Here is a 27,970-nt window from a genome sequence, read left to right as displayed (position 1 = left end):
GGCTGCAGGGATGCAGAGATATTTAGCTTATTGTTCTTGAATAATATTGAGTTAATATAGCCAGGTCATGGAGACTAACAAGAACAAGGAGGGGGTTGGGGGTTTAACGTGAATGGCAGAAGGGGCAGAAGGGACTTGAGGAAACATCCCATCACCCAAAGGGTGGTGGAGTCCTGAATGCACTACTTGGAAAGCTAGTTGAGGTAGGAAACCTCACATTCTTTAAAAAGTACTTGGATAAGTACTTGTAGGGACATAACATTCAAGGCAATAGGACCAGTGCTGAAAAGTGGGACTGGTGTGGGGTTAGTCTGTTTTTGGTGGTACAGACTCGATGGGCCATGATATGACATGAATCTATGACAGCATGCATTATGGTACTCAGCCAAGTTAACATAACAAAGATATTTTGCTTGTCAGTTGATTTGAACTTGTGCTTGCTTTCTCAGATCTGCAAATAACCAGTGGACATTTCCAGTGCTGAATGCATTATTTAACTGGGTGACTTCATTGGTTATGTTTGTTTCCCCTTCAGTATTGAGACAACAACATGTCACTGTAACTCGAACTGCAGCAAACACATCGGTTGGGTTGGATCTCATGCGTCAGATTTAGATGGCTGTGTGTTAATGTCCTACTCGAAGGACTGTTGGAGTTGCCACTTTTTAGGATGAAACCCATTCTGCCCTTTCGGGTGAGAGATCCCATGGCTACTATTTTAAAGAAATGTTGGGGCATTCTCCACGGCTCACTGGTTAATATTTATCTCTCAAATAACATAATCAAATAGTCCCATTATCACATTACAGTTTGGCGATCTTGCTGTGTACAAATTGGCTGCTATATTTCTTACATTGTAGTATAAGGACATAGGAAATAGAATATTTGCCCTTGGAACCAACTCTGTCTGTGATTATTGTCAAGGTCAATTTACTACTTCAACTGCACTTTTCAGCTCATTGGTTATCTATTAGTTTCATTTGCCCCAAAAAAACTCTATTAAACTTTGTCTGGAGCATATTACAGAATGACTTCCCACGTCTGTATGGGATAGAGAATTCCAAACATTTAAAATCTCTGAACAAATAAATTTCTCTTCATCCCAGTCGAAGTGGGTAACTGCTTATTGTTTTTTGTTCTTGGGATGTGGTGGTCCTGTTGGAAGTGCAGATTTGTTATTGCCTGTTTCATGCTAAAACTGAAAGCAGCAGCCAATCCTTTTGGGTCCAATCCCAAAAAGGCGACATGGTGGCTCAGTGGTTAGCACTTCTGCCTCACAGCACCAGGAACCTGGGCTCGATTCCACCCTTGGATGAGTATTGGTGTGGAGTTTGCACATTCTTCTCATGTCTGTGTGGGTTTCCTTCCACAGTCCAAAGATGAGCAGCTAGGTGGGTTAGCCATGGCAAATGTGGGGTTATGGGTATAGAGTTGATGGTGGGATGCTTGTTAGTGCAGACGTTATGGTCTGACTGGCCTCTTTCTGCACAGCAGGATTTCTATGAATTCAAAACATGCTCAAACTGCTTGATCTTCAATTTGTGTTCCTGGAATGCTGTGTCTCTAACAGATCCTATTATTGGTACAAATAGCCTTTCACATCGAGTCATATTTTAAAGCTTGTCAGATTAACCAAGGCATCATTTTATCAACTGGCCCACATCTGGGATCAGTACCCCAGATATGAATAACAAATTGCAGGCACTCACATTGAAACAACTGCTTTGGAACAGGGTGACATTTAATGTTGTGACCATGAGGAGAATGTCTGACCGCTAGTGCACCTTGTATTTTGTAAACAACTGTAGTACGTGGTGTGTGTTTAGAAAGCAGTGTCACAGATCAAAGGAAAGTGTGCAGTGGGCGGATAGGGGCATGGAGATCACTGCAAGCCATAAAAAATGAATCAGTACCAAACGAATTGTTTGGAATGTTAAAGAATAATTGCATAATTTCCAGATCTATAAATTGACTACATGCAAAATGGAAAATGAAAGGCGGAAACTGAACAAGAGATCTGATAGGTTGTTTGAAAATATCCCTCCTAGAACTGTTATTTCCCAATTGTCCCTTTCATAACATTTGGCACAAACGAAAGAGTTACTTGTCTAGTCAGATGATCCAGAGAAGGACAAAGAAATTTATTTTCCCCGAAATGTACATGGAGCAATATGTGTATTGAATAAACTGCTCCAAGGCTGTCAGTGGAGAGTTCAGATAATGTCCCACATAAGCAAAATTATGAAATGGGCTGAACAAAATCTTCAGGAGAGGGATGGTAGAGGTGGGGGCCTGAAAGAAGATTATAAGATTATGGAAGTGTTTGTTAGGGAGACAGTGTTTCATATTAATGAGGAGGGAGACCAAAATAACAGCCATACAACATGACAGACACTAATAAATAGGCAATTCTGGATAAGCTTCTTTACCCAGAGAGTGAAAAGAATGTCGAACTTACTACCAAAAGCACAGTGCTGATGCACTTGGGGAGACATTGATTAGATTCACATGGGAAAAGGGAATAGGAAGTGACAGAATGAAATGAAGAAAGATGGATGCAGATGCCAACATTGATCAATGGGGTTTGGCTAGTTAGGAAAGGTTGAGCAGGTTGGATGCATAAAGAAAGCTAGATTGGCAATGGGACCAATCCAGAAAAGGCTCAGAATTGCATACAACATTCCAAAAGTGGCCTAACCAATGTCCTGTACAGCCGCAACATGACCTCCCAACTCCTGTACTCAATATTCTGACCAATAAAGGAAAGCATACTAAATGCCTTCTTCACTATCCTATCTACCTGTGACTCCACTTTCAAGGAGTCATGAACCTGCACTCCACGGTCTCTTTGTTCAGCAACACTCCCTAGAACCTTACCACTAAGTGCATAAGTTCTGCTAAGATTTGCTTTCCCATAATACAGCACCTCATATTTATCTGAATCAAACTCCATCTCTTACTTCTCAGCCCATTGGCCCATCTGGTCAAGATCCTTTTGCAATATGAGGTAACCTTCATCGCTGTCCACAATACCTCCAATTTTGGCGTCATCTGCAAATTTACTAATTATACCTTTTATGCTCACATCCAAATCATTTATGTAAATGACAAAAAGTAGAGGGCCCAGCACTGATCCTTGTGGCACTCCACTGGTCACAAGTCTCCAGTCTGAAAAACAACCCTCCACCACCACCCTCTGTCTTCTACCTTTTGAGCCAGTTCTGTATCCAAATGGCTAGTTCTCCCTGTATTCCATGAGACCTAAGCTTACTAATCAGTCTCCCATGGGGAACCTTGTTGAATGCGTTACTGAAGTCCATATAGATCACAACTACAGCTCATCCCTCATCAATCCTCTTTGTTACTTCTTCAAGAAACTCAATCAAGCTTTTGAGACATGATTTCCCACACACAAAGCCATGTTGACTATCCTGAATCAGTCCTTGCCTTTCCAAATACATGTACATCCTGTCCCTCAGAATTCCCTCCAACAACTTGCCCAGCACTGATGTCAGGCTCACTGGTCTATAGTTCCCTGGATTGACCTTACCACCATTCTTAAACAGTTTCTTAAACCCTTCTTAAGCATTCAGGCATAAGCCTCATTCCTGATGAAGGGCTATTGCCCAAAGTGTCGATTCTCCTGCTCCTTTGATGCTGTCTGACCTGCTGTGCTTTTCCAGCAACACACTCTTGGTTCTGATCTCCAGCATCTGTGGTCTTCATTTTCTCTTAGCTTCGATGGCTGGTTTGCAGAGTGACACCAACATCATGGGTTCAAGTCCCACACCTGCTGTGAGGCCTTCCCTCACAATCATATGCCTTACCGGAGGTGTGGTGACCCTCAGGTTAAACCACCACCACCAGGAATCTCTCTTTCTGATAATAGAGAAGCCCTAAGGTCTTGTAAGACTATGGTGCCTTTACTTTTATTCAATGTAACCTTTATTTAAATGGCATTTTTCATAACCTGAAGTTCTCAAAAGTTGCTGGTCTTTATTTCAAAGCCCAGGTTTAATAACTTACAGGCAGGTCATGTATGTGGTTCCATTGAATGCTTTAGCTTTCTCCTGATAAACGAGACTGTTGCATTTATACAGAGCATTTTCTGTTTTCATGACACGTGAAAGCTTTTTATCACTAATGGATACATTTTGAAATTGTCCTGAGGCAAAAGCTGCTGCCAATTTGTACACAGCAGGATTCCACTGATAGAAAACAAAATGACGCCCATCAATAAATCCTACCCATGGCTAGTAGCAAATATTGGAGATGATTTTGTTATGGAGAGAATGCTCAGGGAGCTAGTGCAGACACAATGGGCCGAATGTTTGCCCTATAGCTGTAACAATTCTCTGATTCAATTCAGAGGAGTAAACCTGAAGAACTCTGCAGAGGAATCATCTGAAAGTTTGCCCCTCCATATCACTTTCTCCAGGTAACGTTCTCAAATTCTACAACCCTTCAAGATCTCTACACAGTTCCATTTCTAATTTCCTGTCCATCCTGATTGTAATTGTCATTTGCTGCCATGCCTTCAGCTACCTCTGTCTTTACCTCCATGGTTCCCTAGCTAAACCACTCCTCCTATCAGAGCTCTGTCTCTTTCGCTAAGAGGTTCTGTGTGAATTGCAGCAAAGGGTGGGATACGGCAGTGTTCATCAGCAAGGGGTGGGGAATGCAGTGGCCAAAACCAGGGGCTGGAGATGGCAGAGGGCAATGGCCAATAACAGGGGGTGGGGGGAATGGCAGTAACAAGCAGCAGGAGGTTGGGGAGGTCAGTGACCAGCAGTAGCGGGTGAGGGAGGGCATTGGGCAGCAGCAGGAAGTGGGGTGGGGGGGGGGGAAGATAGATTGGCCAACAGCAGGGGATGGGGAATTGGCACTATCCAACACTTGGGCTGAGGGCTATGTCATCTCCAGCATTTGCATGTACGTGTGGCTGGCAGCCATATTGTCACTGACAGCACACTCCCTACTCCAGAATACCCAGCAAGCTTTTGGTCACCTCTCTTAATGGCCTGGATTTTTATCAAGTCGGTATCACCAGGGACGTTTTTACAAATAGCTAGTGAGTACTGATTTGGAACTAAGACTTCTTACCCCGACACTTCACACATTTGCCATGTGTAAACTAACATACCTGCTCTTGATCAAGACGCATTCTCGAGCAATCCCTTACCCAGAAGCAAACTCCCAAGAGAGGGAATGCTAGTATGAGAGAACTCAAAAAGAGGCCACTCTGCCCACCTTACTTATGTCAACTCTTTTGAAGGAGCTTTCTGATTGATCTCCTTCACCCAATGTTTTCTCATGGTCCTACAAATTCTTTCTAAACAACCAATTCCATCTTAGAAGTTAATATCAAATTTTCTTCCTTTCAGGCAATGCACTCCAGATTTTAACAACTCACTGTAAGAATAATTTGCTCATCTCCGCCTCTAGTCTGTTGCCAATGACCTTAAATTTATGTCATCGTGTTATTGACACTCAGAATTCAGAAAATTCTATCAAAACATCATGTCAAAACTGACACTCATCAAGGCTCCTTCAACAGCACCTTCCAAACCCTTGACCTCTACCTCCCAAAAGGACAACTAGGAGAAAGTGAGGACTGCAGATGCTGGAGACCAGAGTTGAAAAGTGTGGTGCTGGAAAAGCTCAGCAGGCCAGGCAGCATCCGAGGAGCAGGAGAATCGACTTTCTACCCCAGCTCAGGACCGCCTGGGAACCCTCCAACCACAAGGTATGAATTCAGATTTCTCCAGCTTCCTCATTTCCCCTCCCCCCACCTTGTCTCAGTCGGTTCCCTCAACTCAGCACCGCCCTCCTAACCTGCAATCCTCTTCCTGACCTCTCCGCCCCCACCCCACTCCGGCCTATCACCCTCACCTTGACCTCCTTCCACCTATCCCACCTCCATCGCCCCTCCCCCTAGTCCCTCCTCCCTACCTTTTATCTCAGCCTGCTTGGCTCTCTCTCTCTTATTCCTGATGAAGGGCTTATGCTCGAAACGTCGAATTCTCTATTCCTGAGATGCTGCCTAACCTGCTGTGCTTTGACCAGCAACACATTTGCAGCTGTGATCTCCAGCATCTGCAGACCTCATTTTTTACTTTTCGGGCATAAGCCCTTCTTCAGGAATGAGGCTGGTGTGCCAGGCGGGCTGAGATAAAAGGTGGGGGGGGTGAGTTTGGGGGAGAGGCGCTGGGAATATGATAGGTGGAAGGAGGTGAGGGTGAGGGTGACAGGCTGGAGAGGGAATGGGGGCAGAGAGGTCGGGAAGAAGATTGCAGGTCAAGAGGGCGGTGCTGAATTTGGGGGTGGGGACTGAGATAAGGTTGTGGGGGGGAGGGGGGGAATGAGGAAGCTGGAGAAATCTACATTCATCCCGTGTGGTTAGAGGGTTCCTAGGCGGAAGATGAGGCGCTCTTCCTCCAGCCGTCGTGTGGCCAGTTGCCCGACACAACACAGACATTTACTATAAACCAACCGACTCCCACAGCTGCCTAGATTACACCTCCTCCCACCCTGCCCCCTGTAAAAACACCATCCCAAATTCCCAATTCCTTCACCTGCGCCGCATCTGCTCCCAGGTGGACCAATTCCAATACCGTACAGCCCAAATGGCCTCCTTCTTCAAAGACCGCAATTTCCCCTTCTATGTGGTTGACGATGCTCTCCACCACATCTCCTCCACTTCCTGCACCTCCGCCCTTGAACCCCGCCCCCTCCAATCGCCACCAGGACAGAACCCCACTGGTCACCACCTTGCACCTCCAGATACATCGTATGATCTGCCATCATTTCCGCCACCTCCAAACAGACCCCACCACCAGGGATATATTTCCCTCCCCACCCATATCAGCGTTCCGGAAAGACCACTCCCTCCGCGATTCCCTTGTCAGGTCCACACCCCCCACCAACTCAATCTCCACTCTCGGCACCTGCCCTGCAACCGCAAGAAGTGCAAAATTGCGTCCACACCTCTCTCCTCACCTCCCTCCAAGGCCCCAATGGATCCTTCCATATCCGTCGCAAATTCACCTGCACCTCCACACACATCATTTACTGTATCCGCTGCACCCGATGTGGTCTCCTCTACATTGGGGAGACAGGCCGCCTACTTGCGGAAAGTTTCAGAGAACACCTCTGGGACACCTGGACCAACCAACCCAACTGCCCCACGGCTGAACACTTTAACTCCCCCTCCCACTCCGCCAAGGACATGCAGGTCCTTGGCCTCCTCCATTGCCAGACCCTGGCCACACGATGCCTGGAGGAAGAGCGAAACATCTTCCACCTAGGAACCCTCCGACCACACGGGATGAATGTAGGTTTCTCCAGTTTCCTCATTTCCCCTCCCCCCACCTTATCTCAGTCCCAACCCTCAGACTCAGCATTGCCCTCTTGACCTGCAATCTTCTCTCCGATCTCTCCGCCCCCACCCCCTCTCTGGCCTATCACCCTCATCCTCACCTCCTTCCACCTATCGTATTCCCAGCGCCCCTCCCCCAAATTCCTCCCCCCTACCTTTTATCTCAGCCCACCTGGCACACCAGCCTCATTCCTGAAGAAGGGCGTATGCCCGAAACATCGATTCTCCTGCTCCTCGGATGCTGCCTGGCCTGCTGCACTTTTCCAGCACCACACTTTTCAACTCCTAAAAGGACAAGGCTAGTAGATATATGGGAGAACCAGTGCTGCAAGTTCCCCTCCAAGTTACTCACCATCCTGACTTGGAAATGTATCGCATTTCCTTCAGTGTCGCTGGGTCAAAATTCTGGAATTCCCTCCCTCAGGGCATTGTGGGTCTACCTAAAGCACATGGACTACAGCGGGTCAAGAAGGCAGTTCACCCCCACCTTCTCAAGGGACAACTAGGGACGGGCAATAAATTCTGGCCTAGCAAGTGTCAGTCACGTCCCCTTGCAAATTTAATAAAGACCTTCTTTTCTTTAATCTCAGCTTCTCCAATCTTTACTCAATAACTCCTTTATCCCCGATACCGTAGCAAATCTCAGTCGTCACCTTCTCCCGAAATACATTGAAACCTGAAATTTTCACAGGCTATCAAACCATCCTTGGGATACGTTTGTAGATTGTAAACTAATAATATCCATCCATCCTCCGTTCACTTCCCACTCGACCAATGCCCCTAATTCTGATTACATCCTGTTTCTGCACAGACAATGATTTGAGGAAGTTTAGGAGGAAACCCAGTTGCAATTGTGGGATGGCTGGATCTATTTTGGGATGATTCAAAATGAACAGCCTTGCTTATGGTAATCTGCCATTTAAACTTGGTTCTCTGGGCAAGGTGGTTAGCTAATGCCTACAGCTCACAGTAGAATGTTCCTAGAGGTCAGTATTACCTCAGGTGTGATGTGAATGTCGATGACTGGGCCAATTGTTGTCCATTATTTATTGTCTTTGAACTGAATGGATTGATTGGGCTCATTTCAACTCTCTCTAATGACTTTTAAGACGGCATGGTGGCTCAGTGGTTAGCACTGCTGCCTCACAGCACCAGGGTTCCAGGTTTGATTCCAGCCTCGGGTGGCTGTCTGTGTGGATAGACAGTAAATATATTTGCATATTCTCCCGGGTGCTCCGGTTTCCTCACACAATCCAAAGATGTGCAGGCCATGCTAAATTGCCCACTAGTTCTGGATGGGTTACTCTTCGGAGGGTCAGTGTGGACTGGTTGGGCGGAAGGGCCTACTTCCACACTGTAAGGAATCTAACCTTCAGAGGGCAGTTAAGAGTCAACCACAATGCTCTTCCTAGTGTCACATGTAGGCCAAACCAAGTAAATGGGGTGAAGAGGATCAATTGACCCATTCTCGTCTGTTATATCAAATGGCCAGTGTTGGGGGTAAGGGTCAATTAGTTGGACGGCTGGTTTATGAAGCAGAGTGATACCAACAGCGTGGTTTCTGTATGGCTGAGGTTTACCATGAAGGACTCTCCTTCTCAACCTCTTACCTCACTTAAGACGTGGTGAACCCCAGATTAAACCACCACCAGTCATCCCTCACTGTAATGACAGAGTAGCTGCCTCACAACGGCCAACTGAAAACAGAATATTCATGATCCAATCAGATGTTGCTACCTGTCAGTCAGATATTCTGAATACACTTTTTTTATAAGATAAATACATCAGAACATACGACTGAGGAGTAGGAGTAGGCCACTCAGTCCATTGAGTCTGTTCTAGTATTCAATAAGATTATGGCTGACTTGAGTACTTCACATTCCTACCTATCCCCAATAGACTTTCACACTCTCACTTATCACGAATCTATCTTAATAAAAAGAACAAAGAAAATTTACAGCCCAGGAACAGGCCCTTCGGCCCTCTAAGCCTGAGCCGATCCAAATCCACTGTCTAAACCTGTCACCCAATTCCTAAGCATCTGTGTCCCTCTATCCCCATCTACTCATGCATCTGTCCAGACACATCTTAAATGAGTCTACCATGCCTGCCTCTACTACCTCTGCTGGCAACGCGTTCCAAACACCCACCACCCTCTGTGTGAAGTACTTGCTGTCTGTATCCCCCTTAAACTTTCCACCTCTCATCTTGAAAGCGTGACCTCTCGTTATTGAAACCTTCACCCTGGGAAAAAGCTTATTTCTATCCACCCTGTCTATACCTTTTATGATTTTGTAAACCACAATCAGGTCCCCCCTCAATTTCCTTTTCTCCTAATGAAAACAATCCTAACCTACTAAACCTCTCTTCATAGTTAGCACCGTCCATACCAGGCAACATCCTTATGAACCTTCTCTGCACCCTCTCCAAAGCGTCCACATCCTTTTGGTAATGTGGCGACCAGAACTGTACACAATATTCTAAATGCGGCCGAACCCATGTCTTGTACAATGTTAACATGACTTGCCAGCTCTTATCCTCAAATGTCCATTAAATCTGTTTCCATCAGCTTTTGAGCAAGAGTTCACAATTTCAGTGTTCAAAGACTCACAATTTTCTGTGACAAAGATTCGCAATTTTGCTCATTTTTCTCTTTAAAGGGCATCTCCTTATTTATAAACAGTTATGCCCAACCAGCTTTTTAAAAAAGCTTCAGAGATCTCTGTAGCTCTAAACTTTGTGCTTTTGTTGTTATATTTGCCTCACGCTGGTGGCTGTACTTTCAGTTACCTGTAACCCAAACTCTGGAATTCCATTGCCGAATCTTTCTGTCTCCCCACCTCCCTCTCTTCCTTTAAGATTCTTCTTAAAGTTTTCCTCTTTGACTAAGCAACCACTTAGTGGTCAATTGACCCTCATGATTCCTTATCTTGGTCAGTGTCATACTTTATAAAGTTAAAAATCACACAACATCAGGTTATGGTCCAACAGGTTTATTTGGAAGTACAAGTTTTTGGAGTGCTGCTCCTTCATCGGTTAGCTAATGCAGTAGGATCCTTGCCCCACTAGTTACCTGATAAAGGAGCAGTGCTCTGAAAGCTAGTGCTTCCAAATAAACCTGTTGGACTATAACCTGGTGTTGTGTGATGTTTAACTTTGTACGTGCCAGTCCAACACTGGCACCTCCACATCATATTTTATAAACTTGCTGCAAAATGCCTTGGGATGTTTCATCACATTAAAGGTGCTATATAAATATAAATTGCTGTTGTATTTGTGATTTCCCTCCTAGGTGTTTTTTCGCAGCAAAGTTCTGGAGATCAATCTGTAATTATTGGAGGTTTCAGGTCAAGAGTGGAGAGTTGGCAATGTCAGAGAATGGTATAACAGCATCGAGGTTTCCTTCTCTTCTCTCAGCTGCCCAGGTCAATGTTTTTACTGAAACCAATCTCATAACTGAAATTGACATCATAAAGTCATTCCTATATCCCAGCATGATTCATTGTGAGCAATTTTGGGCCCCATAGCTCGGGAATAATGTAAAGACCCTGGAGCAAGACCAGAGGAGATTCATGTGAATGATCCCAAGAATTAAAAAGCTTAACATATGAGGAACGTTGGAGGATTCTGGGACTATACTTGATGGAGTTTAGAAGGATAAGGAGGGATCTGATTGAAACTTACAGAATACTGAATGGCTGGGGTAGAGTGGACCCCAGGAAGATGCTTCCATTGACAGAACAGACGAGGACCTGAGGGCATATCCTCAGATTAAAAGGAAGACCCTTTAGAATGGAGATATGGAGCAATATCTTTAGCCAGAGAGTGGTGAATCTGTGGAATTTATTGCCACAGAAGGCTGTGGAGGCCAGATCGTTCAGTATATTTAAAACAGAGATAGATACGTTCTTGATTGCCAAGGGGATCAAAAGTTACAGGGAGGAAGTGGGAAAATTAGCCTGAAAAACATGTCGGCCACGGTCGAGTACCTTTGCAGACTCGATGGGCTGAATGATCTAATTTCTGCTCCAATGTCTTATGTGCTTATGGTCATTTGATCTGACAAATTCTGCTGATGTGAGTGGGATGTGAACAGAATTGGCTAAAATGTGGAGAAGGCAGGAAAGGATATAAATCAAGAAGCAAAAAGAGTGAACGAGTAGTGTCAAGATCTTGGTATTTTTCATACCGTTAGAGGATGTGAATGTTGCTGCCTCAGCCATCCCAAGTTACCCTTGAGAAGGTGAAGGTGATCTGCTTTCTTGAAATGCTGCTGTCCAGGATTTTGACCCAGTGAAACTGAAGGAACGGCAATATAATTCCAAGTCTGGATGGTGAGCGGCTTGAAGGGGAACTTGCAGGGGGTTGTGTTCTCATGAGGAGGACACCACTGCCCTTCCAGATGGAAGTAGTCCTGGGTTTGGAAGGTGCTGTCTAAGGATCTTTGGTGAATTTCTGCAGAGCATCTTCTATATAGTGCAGACTGTTACTACTGAGTGTTTGTGGCAGAGGGGGTGGATGTGGACGGATTTGTCCTGGATGGTGTCAAGCTTCTTGAATGTTGTTCTCAAAGCTTCATTTTTTTTTCTGCTATCATCTACAAGGCTTGCCTGCCTTACATTGAATATTGCAGATCAATGCAGAGTCAGCATTAACCTTGAGTAATTTTAAAGATATAAGTCAATTTTCCGATCCTTTCTTCAACCCATGTTTTGAGAGATGTTGCCACATTTGCCTTATGTATCCTGGTTATACTTCAGATCTAATATCCTGTTGGGGTGGCATGGTGGCTCAGTGGTTAGCACTGCTGCTTCACAGCAGCAGGGATCCCAGCTTCGGGTGACTGTCTGTGCAGAGTTTGCACATTCTCCCCGTGTCTGTGTGGGGTTTTCTCCCACAATTCAAAGATGTGCAGATCAGGTAAATTGGCTATGATAAATTGCCTATTTAGGTACATTAGTCAAGGGCAACAATGAGGGATGGGTTACTCTTTGGAAAGTCAGTGTGGACTTCTTGGGCTTAAGAGCTTGTTTCCATACTGTAGGGCCTCAAATCCTAGCATGGCAATTTATGACGTGGAGTTGAACCAAAATAAAAAGTTGGCATCATTTTTACTTTAAGTGTTCCAGTTTTGTAAAAGTCCAACTGATTTACCTGGGAAAGGCACTTTTTGGCTTTACTTTTGCTGGGCCTACAGGTGGATCCAATAACAACAACATCTTATGCCTAGCATCTTTTTAACAAAACATCCCACAACAGGAGTGATCAACAAACAAATCACAATAAGGGTAAAAAATGAGGTCTGCAGATGCTGGAGATCACAGTTGATAATGTGTTTCTGGTTAAAGCACAGCAGGTTAGGCAGCATCCAAGGAATAGGAAATTCAAGGAATTTCCTATTCCTTGGATGCTGCAAACAAATCACAATACCCAACCACAAAAGGAGATATTGGTGCAAATAACCAAAGGTTTGGTTAGAAAAATACATATTTGCTCTGAAAAGTATGTTTCAAAAGAGCAGACAGGAGTAGAGAGGACGGAGAGGGTAATGAGGGAATTCCAAAGCTTAGCTCCCAGGCAGCTGAATGGACAGTGACCAATTTTGGATTAAAATTTACAGCTGAGCAAAAGGCTAGAATTGGAGTGCAGAGAGAGCTTGGAGGGTTGTGGGACTGGAGGAGGCTACAGGAGCAGTGAGATTATGGATAGCTTTGAGAAGGGGCTCTTTCCAGAGAATGCTGTGTATTGAATATCCCAAGTGAATGGTTGACCCTTGCTTACCTCAATGGGACTGATAACATGATGGTTATAACTGACTTTGTCTCGTAGGGAAGGAAATCTGTTGCCCTTTCTTGATCTGGCTTCCATATGACGAAAGCAATGTGATTGACTTTTAACTGGCCATTAGATGATTAGAGATGGATACTAAGTTCTGGCCCAGCCAGTGATACCCACACACTATGCTAAAATCAGTGCAGTTCTATCGGCTCTGATCTCTGTTCCAGATCCAAAATCCGGCAATGCCTATTTGTCTATTGCTGTGGTCATTCTAGCTGGTGTTAGTCGCTGGAACTATATGGAAATGAGCAATGCAGGGTCAGTTGAAATGGTACTGTTGTCAGTAAGTTCATTGATACCCTCATAATGAATATAGCAATGAAAGATATTGCTGGGCCAATTCCTTAGATGGATGTTCTACAACATTTAAGAAATCTGGCACCATCAGTACTTTTGATTGGGGACCCATCTAAAACCTTAGACACTGACTCCCTCCTTCCCCGCTGCACAATAACTGCAGTGTGCAGCATCTGCAAGGCACTGCAGTAACTCACCATGGCTCCTTCCAAACCTGTGATCTCCACTAGCTAGAATGGCCACAGCAATAGACAAATAGAAACATCGCTAACTCCAAATTTTGTTCAAAGTCACACATCATCCTGACCAGGACATGACATTCTCTCAATGTCACTGGGTCAAAATGAGCATAAATTCTACGAACAATACCATGAGTGTGTCTTCACGACATGGGCTTGGAGCAATTACAGAGGAAGACCCAGGACCCCCATTCTCAAAGGTTGAACAACGCCAGGTAATAAATATTGCCCTTGTCTGCAACACCTGCATCCAAAGAACAAATAAAATCAAAGACATGAAGATTTTTAAAAACAATCTGCAATGGCTAAAGGATGTGAACTTGAGTCTTTTGGCCCATAGGCAGCACACTGCCACAGGCACTCCAAAACCATCATCAAAAATGTCTAAATACATCCAAACATGATGTCACTGTCTTTGGGAGAGAATTGATGTGAAGAAAAGTCTAGGAATAAACTTGATTAACACAATGGACTTGGTTTGTTGATCAAGTCCCATGACTGATGTCAACTGATATAGCTAATGTGGTAAAAACAATGACTGCAGATACTGGAAACCAGATTCTAGATTAGAGTTGTTCTGGAAGAGCACAGCAGGTCAGTCAGCATCCGAGGAGCAGGAAAATTGATGTTTCGGGCAAAAGCCCTACATCAGGAATAAAGGCAGTGATCCTGAAGCGTGGAGAGATAAGCTATAGGAGGGTGGGGGTGGGGAGAAAGTAGCATAGAGTACAATAGGTGAGTGGGGGAGAGGATAGGTCAGGGAGGAGGGTGGAGTGGATAGGTGGAAAAGGAGATAGGCAGGTAGGACAAGTCCGGACAAGTCATGGGGACAATGCTGAGCTGGAAGTTTGGAACTAGGGTGAGATGGGGAAGGGGAAATGAGGAAACTGTTGAAGTCCACATTGATGCCCTGGGGTTGAAGTAATCCAAGGCAGAAGATGAGGCATTCTTCCTCCAGGCATCTGGTGGTGAGGGAGCAGCGGTGAAGGAGGCCCAGGACCTCCATGTCCTCGGCAGAGTGGGAGGGGGAGTTGAAATGTTGGGCCACAGGGCAGTGTGGTTGATTGGTGCGGGTGTCCCGGAGATGTTCCCTAAAGCACTCTGCTAGGAGGAGTCCAGTCTCCCCAATGTAGAGGAGACCGCATCGGGAGCAACAGATACAATAAATGATATTAGTGGATGTGCAGGTAAAACTTTGATGGATGTGGAAGGCTCCTTTAGGGCCTTGGATGGAGGTGAGGGAGGAGGTGTGGGCGCAGGTTTTGGAGTTCCTGTGGTGGCAGGGGAAGGTGCCAGGATGGGAGGGTGAGTTGTAGGGGGGCGTGGACCTGACCAGGTAGAGGGAACGGTCTTTGCAGAAGGCGGAAAGGGTTGAGGAGGGAAATATATCCCTGGTGGTGGGGTCTTTTTGGAGGTGGCGGAAATGTCGGCGGATGATTTGGTTTATGCGAAGGTTAATAGGGTGGAAGGTGAGCACCAGGGGCGTTCTGTCCTTGTTACGGTTGGAGGGGTGGGGTCTGAGGGCGGAGGTGCGAGATGTGGACGAGATGCGTTGGAGGACATCTTTAACCACGTGGGAAAGGAAATTGCGGTCTCTAAAGAAGGAGGCCATCTTGTGTGTTCTGTGGTGGAACTGGGCCTCCTGGGAGCAGATATGGCGGAGGCGGAGGAATTGGGAATACGGGATGGCATTTTTGCAAGAGGTAGGGTGGGAAGAGGTGTAATCCAGGTAGCTGTGGGAGTCGGTGGGTTTGTAAAAAATGTCAATGTCAAGTGGGTTATGATTAATGGAGATGGAGAGGTCCAGGAAAGGGAGGGGGGTGTCAGAGATGGTCCAGGTAATGGACAATAGTAAAAGAAAATACTCCCAGAAACCACTTCTCTCTTCACTTTGGCAGTTGGTACTTAGATACAATGAATTATAGGTTAGGATTTTATTTGCGAGAGATAATTAGTGGTAACAGCCATTATGACATTCTGCATGGGTTGCTGCAGCCAACTGACACACAAAGTGAACCCTTCCCGTTATCTGATCTGTTAAAGTCCATTTGCACAAGTACAAATGACTTAACTGAGAGTCACTGGCATACAGTCACTGACCTTGGCCAAGTTTGCGTCATTCAGAACTCAAATATTTACGAAGTTTCAGCAAAACAGCAGAAATGAAGTACATAGGGATGTCAATTCCAATGTTGCATGAAGGTGAAAATAGCAAGTTTCACCAAAGGGACTCCAGCAATTCAGGAATGATGCTGGATCTACTGATACCACCCACTGGTGCCCATCAGTGTGGGGTTTGTACATCCTCCCTGAGCCTGTGTGGGGTTTGTACATTCTCCCTGAGCCTGTGTGGGGTTTGTACATTCACCCCATGCCTATGTGGGCTTCCTCCCACAATCCAAAGATGTGCAATTTAGATTCATTGGTTAAGCTAAATTGCCCACAGTGCCCGGAGGTGTGCAGATCAGGTGGATTAGTCATGGGAAATGCAGGGTAGGGTAGGGGTCTGGGTCTGGGTGGGATGCTCTTCAGAGGGACAGTGTGGTCTCATGGACTGAATGGCCTGGTTCCACACTGTAGGGATTCTATGATTCCATGATTCTGGTGGCTTCATGGAACCTGTCAGACATTGTTGTGACACCAAAGGAAAAGACACAATATGAATATATTTAAAAACTGCTTTGCAAAATTTGCAAAAGTAGAAGGTTTGAGCTATAGGGAGAGGTTGGATAGGCTGGAACTTTTTTCCCTGGAGCATCGGGGTTCAGGGCTGACCTTACAGAGGTTTTTAAAACCATGAGGAGCATGAATAGGGTGAGTAGCCAAGGTTTCTTTTTCTCTAGCGTAGGGGAGTCCAAAACTAGAGGACATAGGTTTAAGGTTAGAGGGGAAAGATCTAAAGGGCACAAAAGGGACAACTTTTTCACACAGAGGGTGGTGTGTGTATGGAATGAGCTGCCAGAGAAAGTAGTTTAAATGAGTACAATTACAACATTTAAAAGACATTTGGACAAGTGCATGGACAGGAAAGCTTTAGAGGGAAATGGGTCAAACGCAGGCAAATGAGACCAGTTTAGTATGGGAAACCTGGTTAGCATGGATGAGTTGATCTGCTTCCACGCTGTATGACTCCAGGGATTCTCTGTTACCGGGAATATTTGCCAGTAGGAGCAGAGGTGAGGGACTTCAGTTCTCTGGAGAGATCGTACAAACAGATTGTTCACTAAATGACTCAGATTGATCTGAATCCTCACTTCTATCTCAGTAACATTCTTCTCCCCTACAGCTCTCCACAATTGCTGCACTCCTCTAAATCTAATCTCTTAACCATGATTGGTTTTAATCAATGCACTATTTGCAGTCTTGCCTGGATTCTAAATTCCCTGCCTAAACCTCTTTCATCCTCTTTTAAAAAGTGCCTTCAAACTATATCAGAAATCACACAACACCAGGTTATCGTCCAACAGGTTTATTTGAAATCACAAGCTTTAGGAGGTGCTGCTGCTGCCTCAGGTGAAGTGGAGAGAAGTGCACAGGTGCAAGAACTTATAGGCAGAGGGATCATTGCAAGATAATTCCAGGTGATTAAGAGTGTCAAAGGATAATACAAATTGTATAAGCCTCAATTAATCGGATCCTAGGTCATCATTCACTTGTTATCAGTTGTTGACACTTTACTCACACTATCTGACACTTTTGATAACCTACAGAGACTTATTATTCAGTCTAATGACAGACAGTGTCAGATTAGTGTCAACAACTGAATAACAAGTGAAGGGATGACCTGTGATCTGATTAGGTAAAAACAATGACTGCAGATGCTGGAAACCAGATTCTGGATCAGTGGTGCTGGAAGAGCACAGCAGTTCAGGCAGCATCCAAGGAGCAGCGAAATCGACGTTTCGGGCAAAAGCCCTTCATCAGGAATTTCTGATGAAGGGCTTTTGCCCGAAACGTCGATTTCACTGCTCCTTGGATGCTGCCTGAACTGCTGTGCTCTTCCAACACCTATGATCTGATTAATTGAGGCCTACGCCATTTGTATTATCTTTTGACACACTTAATTACCTGGAATTATCTTGCAATGATCTGTCCACCTACAAATTCTGTGCCTGTGTGCTTCCCTCCACTTCACTTCATGAAGGAGCAGTGCTCCAAAAGCTTGTGACTTCAAATAAACCTGTTGGACTATAACCTGATGTCATGTGAGTTCTGATTTTGTCCACCCCAGTCAAACACCAGCACCTCCACGTTCAAACTAGCTCGGTGACTAAGTCACTAAGATCTTCCGATGTAGCGATATATCAAATATTGTTTGATAATGCTCCTATGAAGTGCCTTGTGACTTCAATGCTCCATATAAATTCAGACATTTTTATTCAAACGTTTAGTAGTTTGGCAGAGCAGGGTCAGAATGTCTGTTTCCTTCAGTAAGTGAGTTAGCAACTAGAAGCCATAGATTGAATATAATTGGCAAAAGAATTGAGGGGGTTATTAGAATTTTCTTCACACAGTGGGTTGGTATAATCTGGATTGCATGACCTGAAAGTACATTGGAATGGGATTCTAATGGGATTTTCAAAGAATAATTGAAAGTGCACTCAAAGAAGACAAACTTGCAGGAATTTGGGGAAGTGAATTGAGGTGAACAGCTATTACATTCAACAAGAGTTGTCCTTTTCAAGTTTTCACTCTTGTTGGTTAATGAAGTGGAGAGCATGGCTGCAGACAAGCTTGCAATCAAGCTCAATCTGGGAGGAGGAATCCATGACGCAGCTCTCCATCCCACTGGAAACTCAAAGGTTAAATCCTTCTCCGCACCCATGACCCTCTCCCACCCCTCTCCTCAGAGTTCCTAAATCCAGCACCCTGTGGGGTTGAATGGTGCAGGTCTTACATCACCTAGCGAAATCCTGACATTGTGATATGATCCATTGACTAATACAGAAAATATTCCGAATGGTACAAGATACATGTAAACTCCACATACCTGTATCACCTCAAGAAGAGTCAAAGCAGATTGCTCTACTGAATTTTAAAAGGTAGTGTGGTCCTTCTCATTAAAAACAACTTCTGATCAAATATTGACTTCTCTGAATATCTCAAACTACTAATATACTTTAATCTAAAATCTCCATATGCATAAGTGAATTAATTATCGTGTAGCTATCTGCAATGATTGAAAGTAAGACAGATTGGAAGGATGTAGGGTGTACTGGTGAGGAATCAGAAGCAGAGGACAGAGCTTTGTTGTTTTAATTTTTAATATGAATCAGAGATATGAGCTATGGAGCTAATGATCACAAGCAGATAGTAAATAATTACCTCAAACAGTCTCAAGGCTTTGGCCAAAGCACCAACTTCTTCCTTTAACGAGAAAATGAGAGTCACTTCATCACCAATGGTAGACTTTTCCTCAATGTATATTGACCTCTAGAAAGGGTGAAAAGAAACAACTTGTTACAGATTGGCCAGAAGTATAACACAGTCTCCAGGGTTCCAATTCTACATCAATCCCTGAAGATGTTATCCTATGCTACTCATCAACATGTTTTCCAAACCTTTGACCTCCACAACCAAAAAGATGGGCCAGAAGTTGTCAGTTTATCAGCATCTCCGCATTCCCATCCAATTCACCATTCCATTCTGTCTTGGCAACATATCACTGTTCCTTCAGTGGCTATGCATTGAAATCCTGGAATTCCCTATTAAACAACATTCTGGGTGTAACTACAGCAAATGGACAAAAAGGCAGCTCACCATCACCACCTCAACAGCAAATAGGGATTGGAAGTACATGTTGATCTTGCCAGTTCCATTTTCTCGCAAAAGTTAGATGGGAACATCTTTTTTGATTAAATGAGAAGGGGCAGCCATTTCACACAGAGGGTGATGTGTGTATGGAGTGGTGGAGGCTGGTACTATTACAGTATTTAAAAGGCATCTGAATGGGTATATGAATAGAAGGGTTCAGAGGGATATGGAACAAGTGCTGGCAAATGGGACTAGATGAGGTTAGGATATCTGATTGGCATGGACGAGTTGGACCAAAGGGTCTGTTTCTGTGCTGCACATCTCAATGACTACGACTCTATAACAGATACACAGAAATGATTCAAGGAAAGGAATGCATTTAACATGCCACTTATAACGAAGGGCACCATGGATAGTGAGAGCTCTAAATTTTAAAAACACTCTCTAAATTAAACTAAATTGCTCCTGTTACTGACTTTTTATTCATGCTCAGGGTTGGCTTTCTGTTCATCTCAATATCAATTATTCCAAGAGATGTTCTCATTAAGGTGCCTAAAATTTTGAGAAGTTCTGATGGAGTTAGTGAAAGATAGTTTTCCATTGGCAGTGAATCAGAGACTGGAATCATAAATTTAAGCTCAATTCCAAATAAACAGATGGAGTAGTGAAGAAATATTTTCTTCCCTAAGGGGACACAGAATACACTACTAGGCATGTTTCTGAATGCACATTAAACAATAGAGGCAAAATAGAGAATATATATCACACACAAGTGTATACAAAATAGGTTATTGGAGAGAGGGACTGAGAGGGGAATCCATTTAAAGAGCTGGTACAGAGGTAATCAGCTGAATGGAGTCCGAGAAAGACAGTGAGACCGTGCAGATAGCTTTCACAGAATCAGAATCAGAATCACGGAATTGTTGTGCCAGAAGAGGCCATTCAGACTATCATATTTGCAGCTCCTCAAATGAGCATCATACTAAGTGACATTATCCTACTCATTAGCATTACCATTATCCATATCCTTGCAAATTATATCAATCCAAACAATTATCCAATGTCCTTGTGAATGCGTCAGTTGGACCTGCTTTCATCACATTTCTAGGTGGCACATCTCATACACTGACTGTTCCCCATGGAAAAGGTTTGCCTCACATCACGTTTGCTCAGTTTAAATCTACGTGCTCTTATTCTTGCTCATTTTTTCCCACTCTGTCCGACCCCCTCATGATTTTTAAAACCTCTGTCAGATCTCTTCCCAGCCTTCTTCTGTCCAAGGAGAACTGTCCAAATTTCTTCAGTCTGTTCTCAAAACTGAGACTTTTCATTCCTGGAACCATTGTTGCAATTCGCTTCTGCACTCTTTCCAATGGATTCACAACTTTCCTGTAATATGCTACCCATAACGTACACAATGCTCCAGCTGAGGTCTAACCAGTGTCTTGTACAAGTTCAGCACCACCTCCTTGCCCTTATACCTTATGCCTCTATTAACAAAGCCGGGGACACTGTGTGCCTTATTAATTGCTCTCACCCCTGTCCTGCCACCTTCAACAATCTGTGCATACATAAACCCAGTTCCCTCTGCTCCTGCACCCCTTTTAGGATTGGACCCCCTATTTCTATTGTCTTTCAATGTTCTTCCAACCAAAATGAGTTACCTCACATTTCTCTGCACTGAACCTCATCTGCTAACTCTGAATCAGTGGTGCTGGAAGAGCACAGCGTTCAGGCAGCATCCAACGAGCAGCGAAATCGACGTTTCGGGCAAAAGCCCTTCATCAGGAATAAAGGCAGTGAGCCTGAAGCGTGGAGAGATAAGCTAGAGGAGGGTGGGGGTGGGGAGAGAGTGGCATAGAGTACAATGGGTGACTGTCTGCCCTCATGGGTAGATGTAAAAGATTCCATTGCACTATTTGAAAGGAAATCAGGGGTACTATCTCCAGACTCCTGGCCAATACTTATCCCACAATCACCAAAACATTAGATCAACATAAAACATACAACATTACAGCACATTGCAGGCCCTTCAGCCCTCGATGTTGCACCGACCTGTGAAACCAAAGTGAAGCCCATCTCACCTTGGTCATTATCGTATTTCTGTTTATGGGGGCTTGTTGTATTTCCTATAGTATGACAGTTTTTTTATTTTAATTTCAGTGCAATTACAACATCGGAAAGGCATCTGGATGGGTACGTGAATAGGAAAAGTTTAGAGGGATATAAGCCAAATGCTGACAAATGGGACTAGATTAATTTATGATATTGGGTTGGCATGGACAGGTTTAGCTGAAAGATCTGTTTCCGTGCGATATATCTCTAAGACTCTATGACAGTCATGGGATGTGGGGATCGCTGACTAGGCCCCAACCCTAGTTAGACCATATGAAATAGGAGCAGAATAAGGCCATTCAGCCCATTGAGTCTGCTCCACCAATTGAACATGGTCGATATGTTCCTCAAGTAAAAAATGAGGTCCGCAGATGCTGGAGATCACAGTTGAAAATGTGTTGCTAGTTAAAGCACAGCAGGTTAGGCAGCATCCAAGGAATAGGAAATTCGATGAAGGGCTTATGCCCGAAATGTCGAATTTCCTATTCTTTGGATGCTGCCTAACCTGCTGTGCTTTAACCAGCAACACATTTTCAGATATGTTCCTCAACCCCATTCTCCTGCCTTCTTCCCATAACCCTTGATCCCCTAAGTAATTTGAAATCTATCTTTGTTTTAAATACATTGAATGATTTGGCCTCCACAGCTCTTTATGGCTAGGACCTGCCTTTGAGAAGGTGGGAGTGAGCTACCTTCTTGAACTGCTGCAGTCCAGGTGTTGTAGGTAAACCCACACTGCTCTTAGGGAAGGAATTCCAGGATTTTGACCAAATGATGCTGAAGGAATGGTGATACATTTCCAAGTCAGGATGATGAGTGTCTTGGAGGGGAACCTGAAGGTGGTGGTATTCCCATACAGCTGCTGTCCTTGTTCTTCTAGATGGAAGTGGTCGTGGGTTTGGAAGGTGCTGTCTAAGAATCTTTGATGAATTTCTGCAATGCATTGTGTAGATGTTACACACTGCTGCTACTCAGTGTCGGTGGTGGAGGGAGTGGATGTGGTGCCAATGAAGCGGGCTGCTTTGGCCTGGATGGCGTCAAGTTTCTTGAGTGTTGTTGGAGTTGCACCCTCCAGGCAACTGGGGAGTATTTGCATCACCATGCCTGGCCTGTTTCTTTCACCCTCTGATCTGCCTACACTTCAAAAGTGTTTCAATGACTGGAACATCCCAGGGTCAGTCTGTGGTGTTGTAATACTGTCTGTACCAATAATGTTGAGTAGGTCACTCTGTGCTGCATCATAAAATCATAACTGATAATGAGGACACTTAGTGAAATAAGTGGTATAGGAGCCTCAAGCCAGTGAGGAAGCTTTCACAATAAGAGAATCAGTAACTGAGTGCCAGTGAAGCTAAGCTCATCAACCAGACTGTGCGCGAGGGCAGAATGGCTGAGGAGTGACAGGAGTGTGTGAGAAAGCGGTCACAACTATAGCTTTGGTGGGAGATGTTATGCTGATGCTCACAGAGATCCTCTATCTAATGATTTCAAATCCTGATCATTAGTTGAGTAAAAAGATTTTCCCTCATGTTACCAATCTCTGTCAATCATCTCAAATCTGGTCATGGGCACCCCAACAAAAAGCTATCACAATTTTGTTTACTGTATCTCAATCCTTTGTGATGTGAAACATCTCCATCACATCTCAAATGAAATAGGAGCTGAAGACAACCATCCAATCCCTTGAGCCAGTTCCACCATTCATTAAGGTCAAGGTTAATCTGATTGTGTTGATGTGAATCACTGCAATAATTTAAGTTGAGGGGTGAACTTATGGAGGTTTATAAATTCATGCGGGGCATGAATGGAGTGAATAGTCAAGGTCTTTTTCCCAGGGTAGGGGAGTCTCAAACTATAGGGCACAGGTTTAGAGTCATAGAGTCATAGAGGTGTACAGCATGGAAACGGACCCTTCGGTCCAAACCGTCCATGCCGACCAGATATCCCAACCCAATCTAGTCCCACCTGCCAGCACCTGGCCCATATCTTTCCAAACCCTTCCTATTCATATACCCATCCAAATGCCTCTTAATTGTTGCAATTGTCCCAGCCTCCACCACATCTTCTGGCAGCTCATTCCATACACATACCACCCTCAGCATGAAAAAGTTGCCCCTTAGGTCTCTTTTATATCTTTCCCCTCTCACCCTAAACCTTTGCCCTCTCATTCTGGACTCCCCAACCCCAGGGAAAAGACTTTGCCTATTTACCGTATCCATATCTATGTATTTGGATCAGAAAATGAACCAGTTGCAGGTGAGAGGGAAAAGATTTAAAAGGGATAATGCTTTCAGGCAGAAGTTGGTGCTTTAGGATTGATGTGTATATGGAATGAGCTGCCAGATGATGTGGTGGAGGCTGGTACAATTACAACATTTAAAAGGCATCTGGATGGGTATATGAATAGGAAGGGTTTGGAGGTATGAGGGCCAGTTGCTGGCAAATGGGAGCTAGATTAGTTTAGGATATGTGGTTGGCATGGACGGGTTAGACCAATGGGTCTTTTTCTGTGTTGTACAACTCTGTGGCTCTATGACTCTAATTGTCTTCTGTATCCTCCCCAAAGGCTTCATGTCCTTTATAAAGTGAAGCTGAGCTAGTAAAATGTTACTGGTGTTTGTCGTTGAACTAAAACTGGGAATTTGAGATATACATAACAGAAGTGTCATCATCTGTAAGAAGAAAAGGCATTTTAATACTTCATGTTTAGACATTTTCACCAAGGTCACAATTTTCTGAAGGTTTATTCATCTTTACAGAAGTTAATTGCTGTAATGCTGGATCATAGTGTAATGTCTTCTTGTCCAATCCCCATCTGTTCACTCCAGCAGTTGTACCTGTGTCTTCAGCTATCTGACCTCAAGCTCTGGAAATGTGTTCACAACCTCTCTGCCTCATTCTCTCTCTTTCACAAAGCAGATTGAAATCTATTTAATTGACCTGGCTTTTTAACTTAAATTGCCTTCAAATCCACTTGGACTAGCATCAACTTGAGTACAGATTATGCTCCTGTGAGCGTCCCCTGGAACTGACCAGTTATGGTGTCTGATCATAGGTTCTTGATAAAGTAACTGTTTCGGAGTAGCCATTCAAGCCCTCTAGTTCACAGCCACATCATTCCCCTTTTCTCAATTACTAATATCTCTTAGTTCCTACTTGTTGTTCTACCCTCATTCAATGTCTAGTTAGCCTGTATTGCTAATTCTTTTTTTGTTTAATTTATTGGGAGTAGGAGGTTCTAACTCAAGCGAAGTCGTGCAAACTCAATGGAGTGAATGACCACATTCTGTGCTATGCAATTTATGATTCCATGATTAAATGCAGGAAATATATTTTTCCTCAACCAAAAGGTTGAAACACAAAAGAATAACTTGAAGAAGTCCCCTCAAACAGAAATTCCACAAGATATTGAAATTATACAAGACACTTGTTAGACCTCAGCTGGAGTATTGTGTACATGTGTGAGCACTTCATTTTAGGGAAGATGTGAACACATCAGGACGCAGAAGTGATTTACAACAATGGTTTCCAGGGATGAGAAACTTTAACGATGGGGATAGACTGAAGAAGCTGGGACAGTGCTATTGGAGAGAAGGTTGAGAGGAGATTTGATAGAGATTTTCAAAATTATGAACAAATGCAGAGCTGGGCTAAGAAATGACAAATGGAATCCAACCTGGATAAATGTGAAGTGACGCATTTTGGAAGGTCGAACTCAAATGCTGAATATAGGATTAAAGACAGGTTCTTGATAGTGTGGAGGAACAGAGGGATCTGGGTGTGCAAGTACATAGATCTCTCAAAGTTGCCACCCAAGTGGATAGGGTTATTAAGAAAGCATATGGTGTTTTGGCTTTCATTAACAGGGGATCGAGTTTAAGAGCTGTGAGTTTTTGCTACAGCTGTACAAGTCCCTGGTGAGACCACACTTGGAATATTGTGTCCAGTTCTGGTCGCCCTACTATAGGAAAGATACAGAGGCTTTGGAGAGGGTGCAAAGAAGGTTTACCAGGATGCTGCCTGGACTGGAGGGCTTGCCTTATGAAGAGAGGTTGAAAAAGCTCGGACTTTTCTCTCTGGAGAGACGGAGGAAGAGAGGAGACCTGATCGAGGTATACAAGATAATGAGTGGAATAGATAGAGTCAGTAGCCAGAGACTTTTCCCCAGGGCAGGATTGACGGGTACGAGGGGTCATAGTTTTAAGATATTAGGGGAAAGGTATAGAGGAGACATCAGAGGTAGGTTCTTTATGCAGAGAGTTGTGAATGCATGGAATGCGTTGCCAGTGGTGATGGTGGAAGCAGAGTCATTGGGAACATTTAAGTGACTGCTGGACATGCACATGGATAGCAGTGAGTTGAGGGGTGTGTAGGTTAAGTTAATATTTTTTACATTAGGATTAAACCTTGGCACAACATCATGGGCCAAAGGGCCTGTTCTGTGTTGTACTTTTCTATGTTCTAAGTTCTAACAGGCTGGATGGAGCAGGTAGGGAGAAACTGTTCCTACTTGTGAAAGGAACAAGAACAAGAGGTGTATAGATTTAAAGTGAGATGCAAATGAAGCAAATGCAATGTGAGACAAAACAGTGAGTAGTTAAAGTAGAGAATACATTGCCTGGAGAAGTGATGGAGGCAGGTTCAATTGAGGCATTCAAGAGGATATTAGATGATTATTTGGATAGAAACAGTGTGCAAGGGATACAAGGAAAAGACAGGAGATTAGCTGTAGTTAAAATAACTAATGCAGTCATGATGGGCTGAATGGCCTTTTCTGCATTTAACAATTCAGTGATTGGATAACTCTGCAAAGTCACTGCTTTTATAACCTACTGCTATTGCTGCCTATTGTTTTAAACAGATGGCAAAATTGGACAGCATGTAAAATGAGCTTTGCTTTAATCTCTGAGTTTCTAGATGTATAGGTTACATTCATGCTGTCCCAGTGACTTTCTCTCTGCCTCATGCACCGATGGTATCTGTCTCTCTATCAAAGAAAGCTCAAGGAAAGGAAAGGAGACTAAGATGGTAAGTACACAGCACACTGTTCCACTCAATAAAGACAAGCCCTTGATGGGCTGCCCAGCTGTGTCCATGCCTTATGTCAAACCCGAGTAATCTCAGATATTCAAAAAGCTTTCTGGGTGACAGAGGGTCTGATGAAATGAAAGTGACAGAAAGGTAAAGAAGATGAATCTAGCAGCATACAATTCCATTTCAATTCGAATTACCAGCTCAATGATTACCTTCACATTTTCAGCATTCTTCCTCTGAAAAGCAGCATCCATGGCTGAGGCTTTCTACACGACACTGCTGCTTGACTTGCCTGAAGTTTGGGAGTTGTTTCGATTCAAGCAAACTGCATGACTCACTCCTACCACCCCAGCAATGCTGATTCTCTGTTAGTAGTTCAGGACAAGGACCTTTAGCCTTGCTTCTTATTGGTGCGTTTAACATGTGTCAGGGACACACCTCTCTCATGTAGTTGATAAGTCGATCACCACAATGATTTGTGCTTTCTCATTGACAGTACTGGGTTAAATATGTCCTTTCTCTTACCTCTAATACTGACAATGCCTTTGTTCCCACACTGATTAGAACAGGATCCTGTTTATTAGATACAGAATTTATATTAATATCCTGATGTTCTTACTTGCAAATTGGTGAGAATAGCTTGACTAGATTTCTTTTTCAGCAGACTGATGGGACATTGGCTTTTGCTTCCCAGTTCCTCCATAGATTCACTCCTTCCCATCTCAACGTCTTCCACCGCCTCCGCCTTCGAGCTTGCCTTTCCCACCAAGACTTACCCCCTCCCCACCACGTTCTGAGGACCCATTCTCCTGCCTCCACTCACCCTCAACCACTTCGTCTCCAACTGGTATTGTGACTTTGATTGCCTCAAACTGTCCACCCCCCTCACTCATTCCAACCACTCACCCTCGCAATGCTTAGCCTTCCACTCCCTTTACTCCAACCCCAACCTCATCATCAAATCAGTGGACAGGGTCGGGGGGTCGTGGAGGGCACAGTGGTACTGACCCCTACACCATTGAAGCCAGGGACCAACTCGAAGATACCTCTTCCTACTGCCCCCTTGACCATGACCTCACCACCACCCCCCCCTCCCCCATCACCATGGCACAGTGGTTAGCACTGCTGCCTCACAGTGCCTGAGACCCAGGTTCAATTCCCGCCTCAGGCGATTGTGTGGAGTTTGCACATTCTCCCCGTGTCTGCGTGGGTTTCCTCCGGGTGCTCCGGTTTCCTCCCACAGTTCAAAGATGTGCCGGTCAGGTGAATTGGCCATGCTAAATTGCCCGTAGTGTTAGGTAGGGGGTAAATGTAG

At 44.3% G+C, this 27,970-nt stretch overlaps 1 protein-coding gene across 1 annotated transcript in view; it reads right to left on the bottom strand.

Annotated features, from left to right (window-relative positions):
* The window catches only part of pah (phenylalanine hydroxylase), a 95,422-nt gene extending 68,513 nt beyond the window's left edge, over nucleotides 1-26,909 (bottom strand). Inside the window, exons 1-3 of the mRNA XM_060839193.1 lie at nucleotides 26,876-26,909; nucleotides 22,324-22,336; nucleotides 19,078-19,183 (exon numbers count right to left, since the gene is read on the bottom strand). Coding sequence (XP_060695176.1) covers nucleotides 19,078-19,183; nucleotides 22,324-22,336; nucleotides 26,876-26,909 — 153 coding nt within the window. The remainder of the gene's footprint in view (nucleotides 1-19,077; nucleotides 19,184-22,323; nucleotides 22,337-26,875) is intronic.
* Nucleotides 26,910-27,970: the final 1,061 nt, after the last annotated feature.

The sequence above is a fragment of the Hemiscyllium ocellatum genome, chromosome 19 (genome assembly GCF_020745735.1).
Source record: "Hemiscyllium ocellatum isolate sHemOce1 chromosome 19, sHemOce1.pat.X.cur, whole genome shotgun sequence".
Lineage (NCBI taxonomy): Eukaryota > Metazoa > Chordata > Chondrichthyes > Orectolobiformes > Hemiscylliidae > Hemiscyllium > Hemiscyllium ocellatum.
Note: the sequence above shows the minus strand (reverse complement) of the source record. Positions and strands in the feature narration are given on the sequence as shown.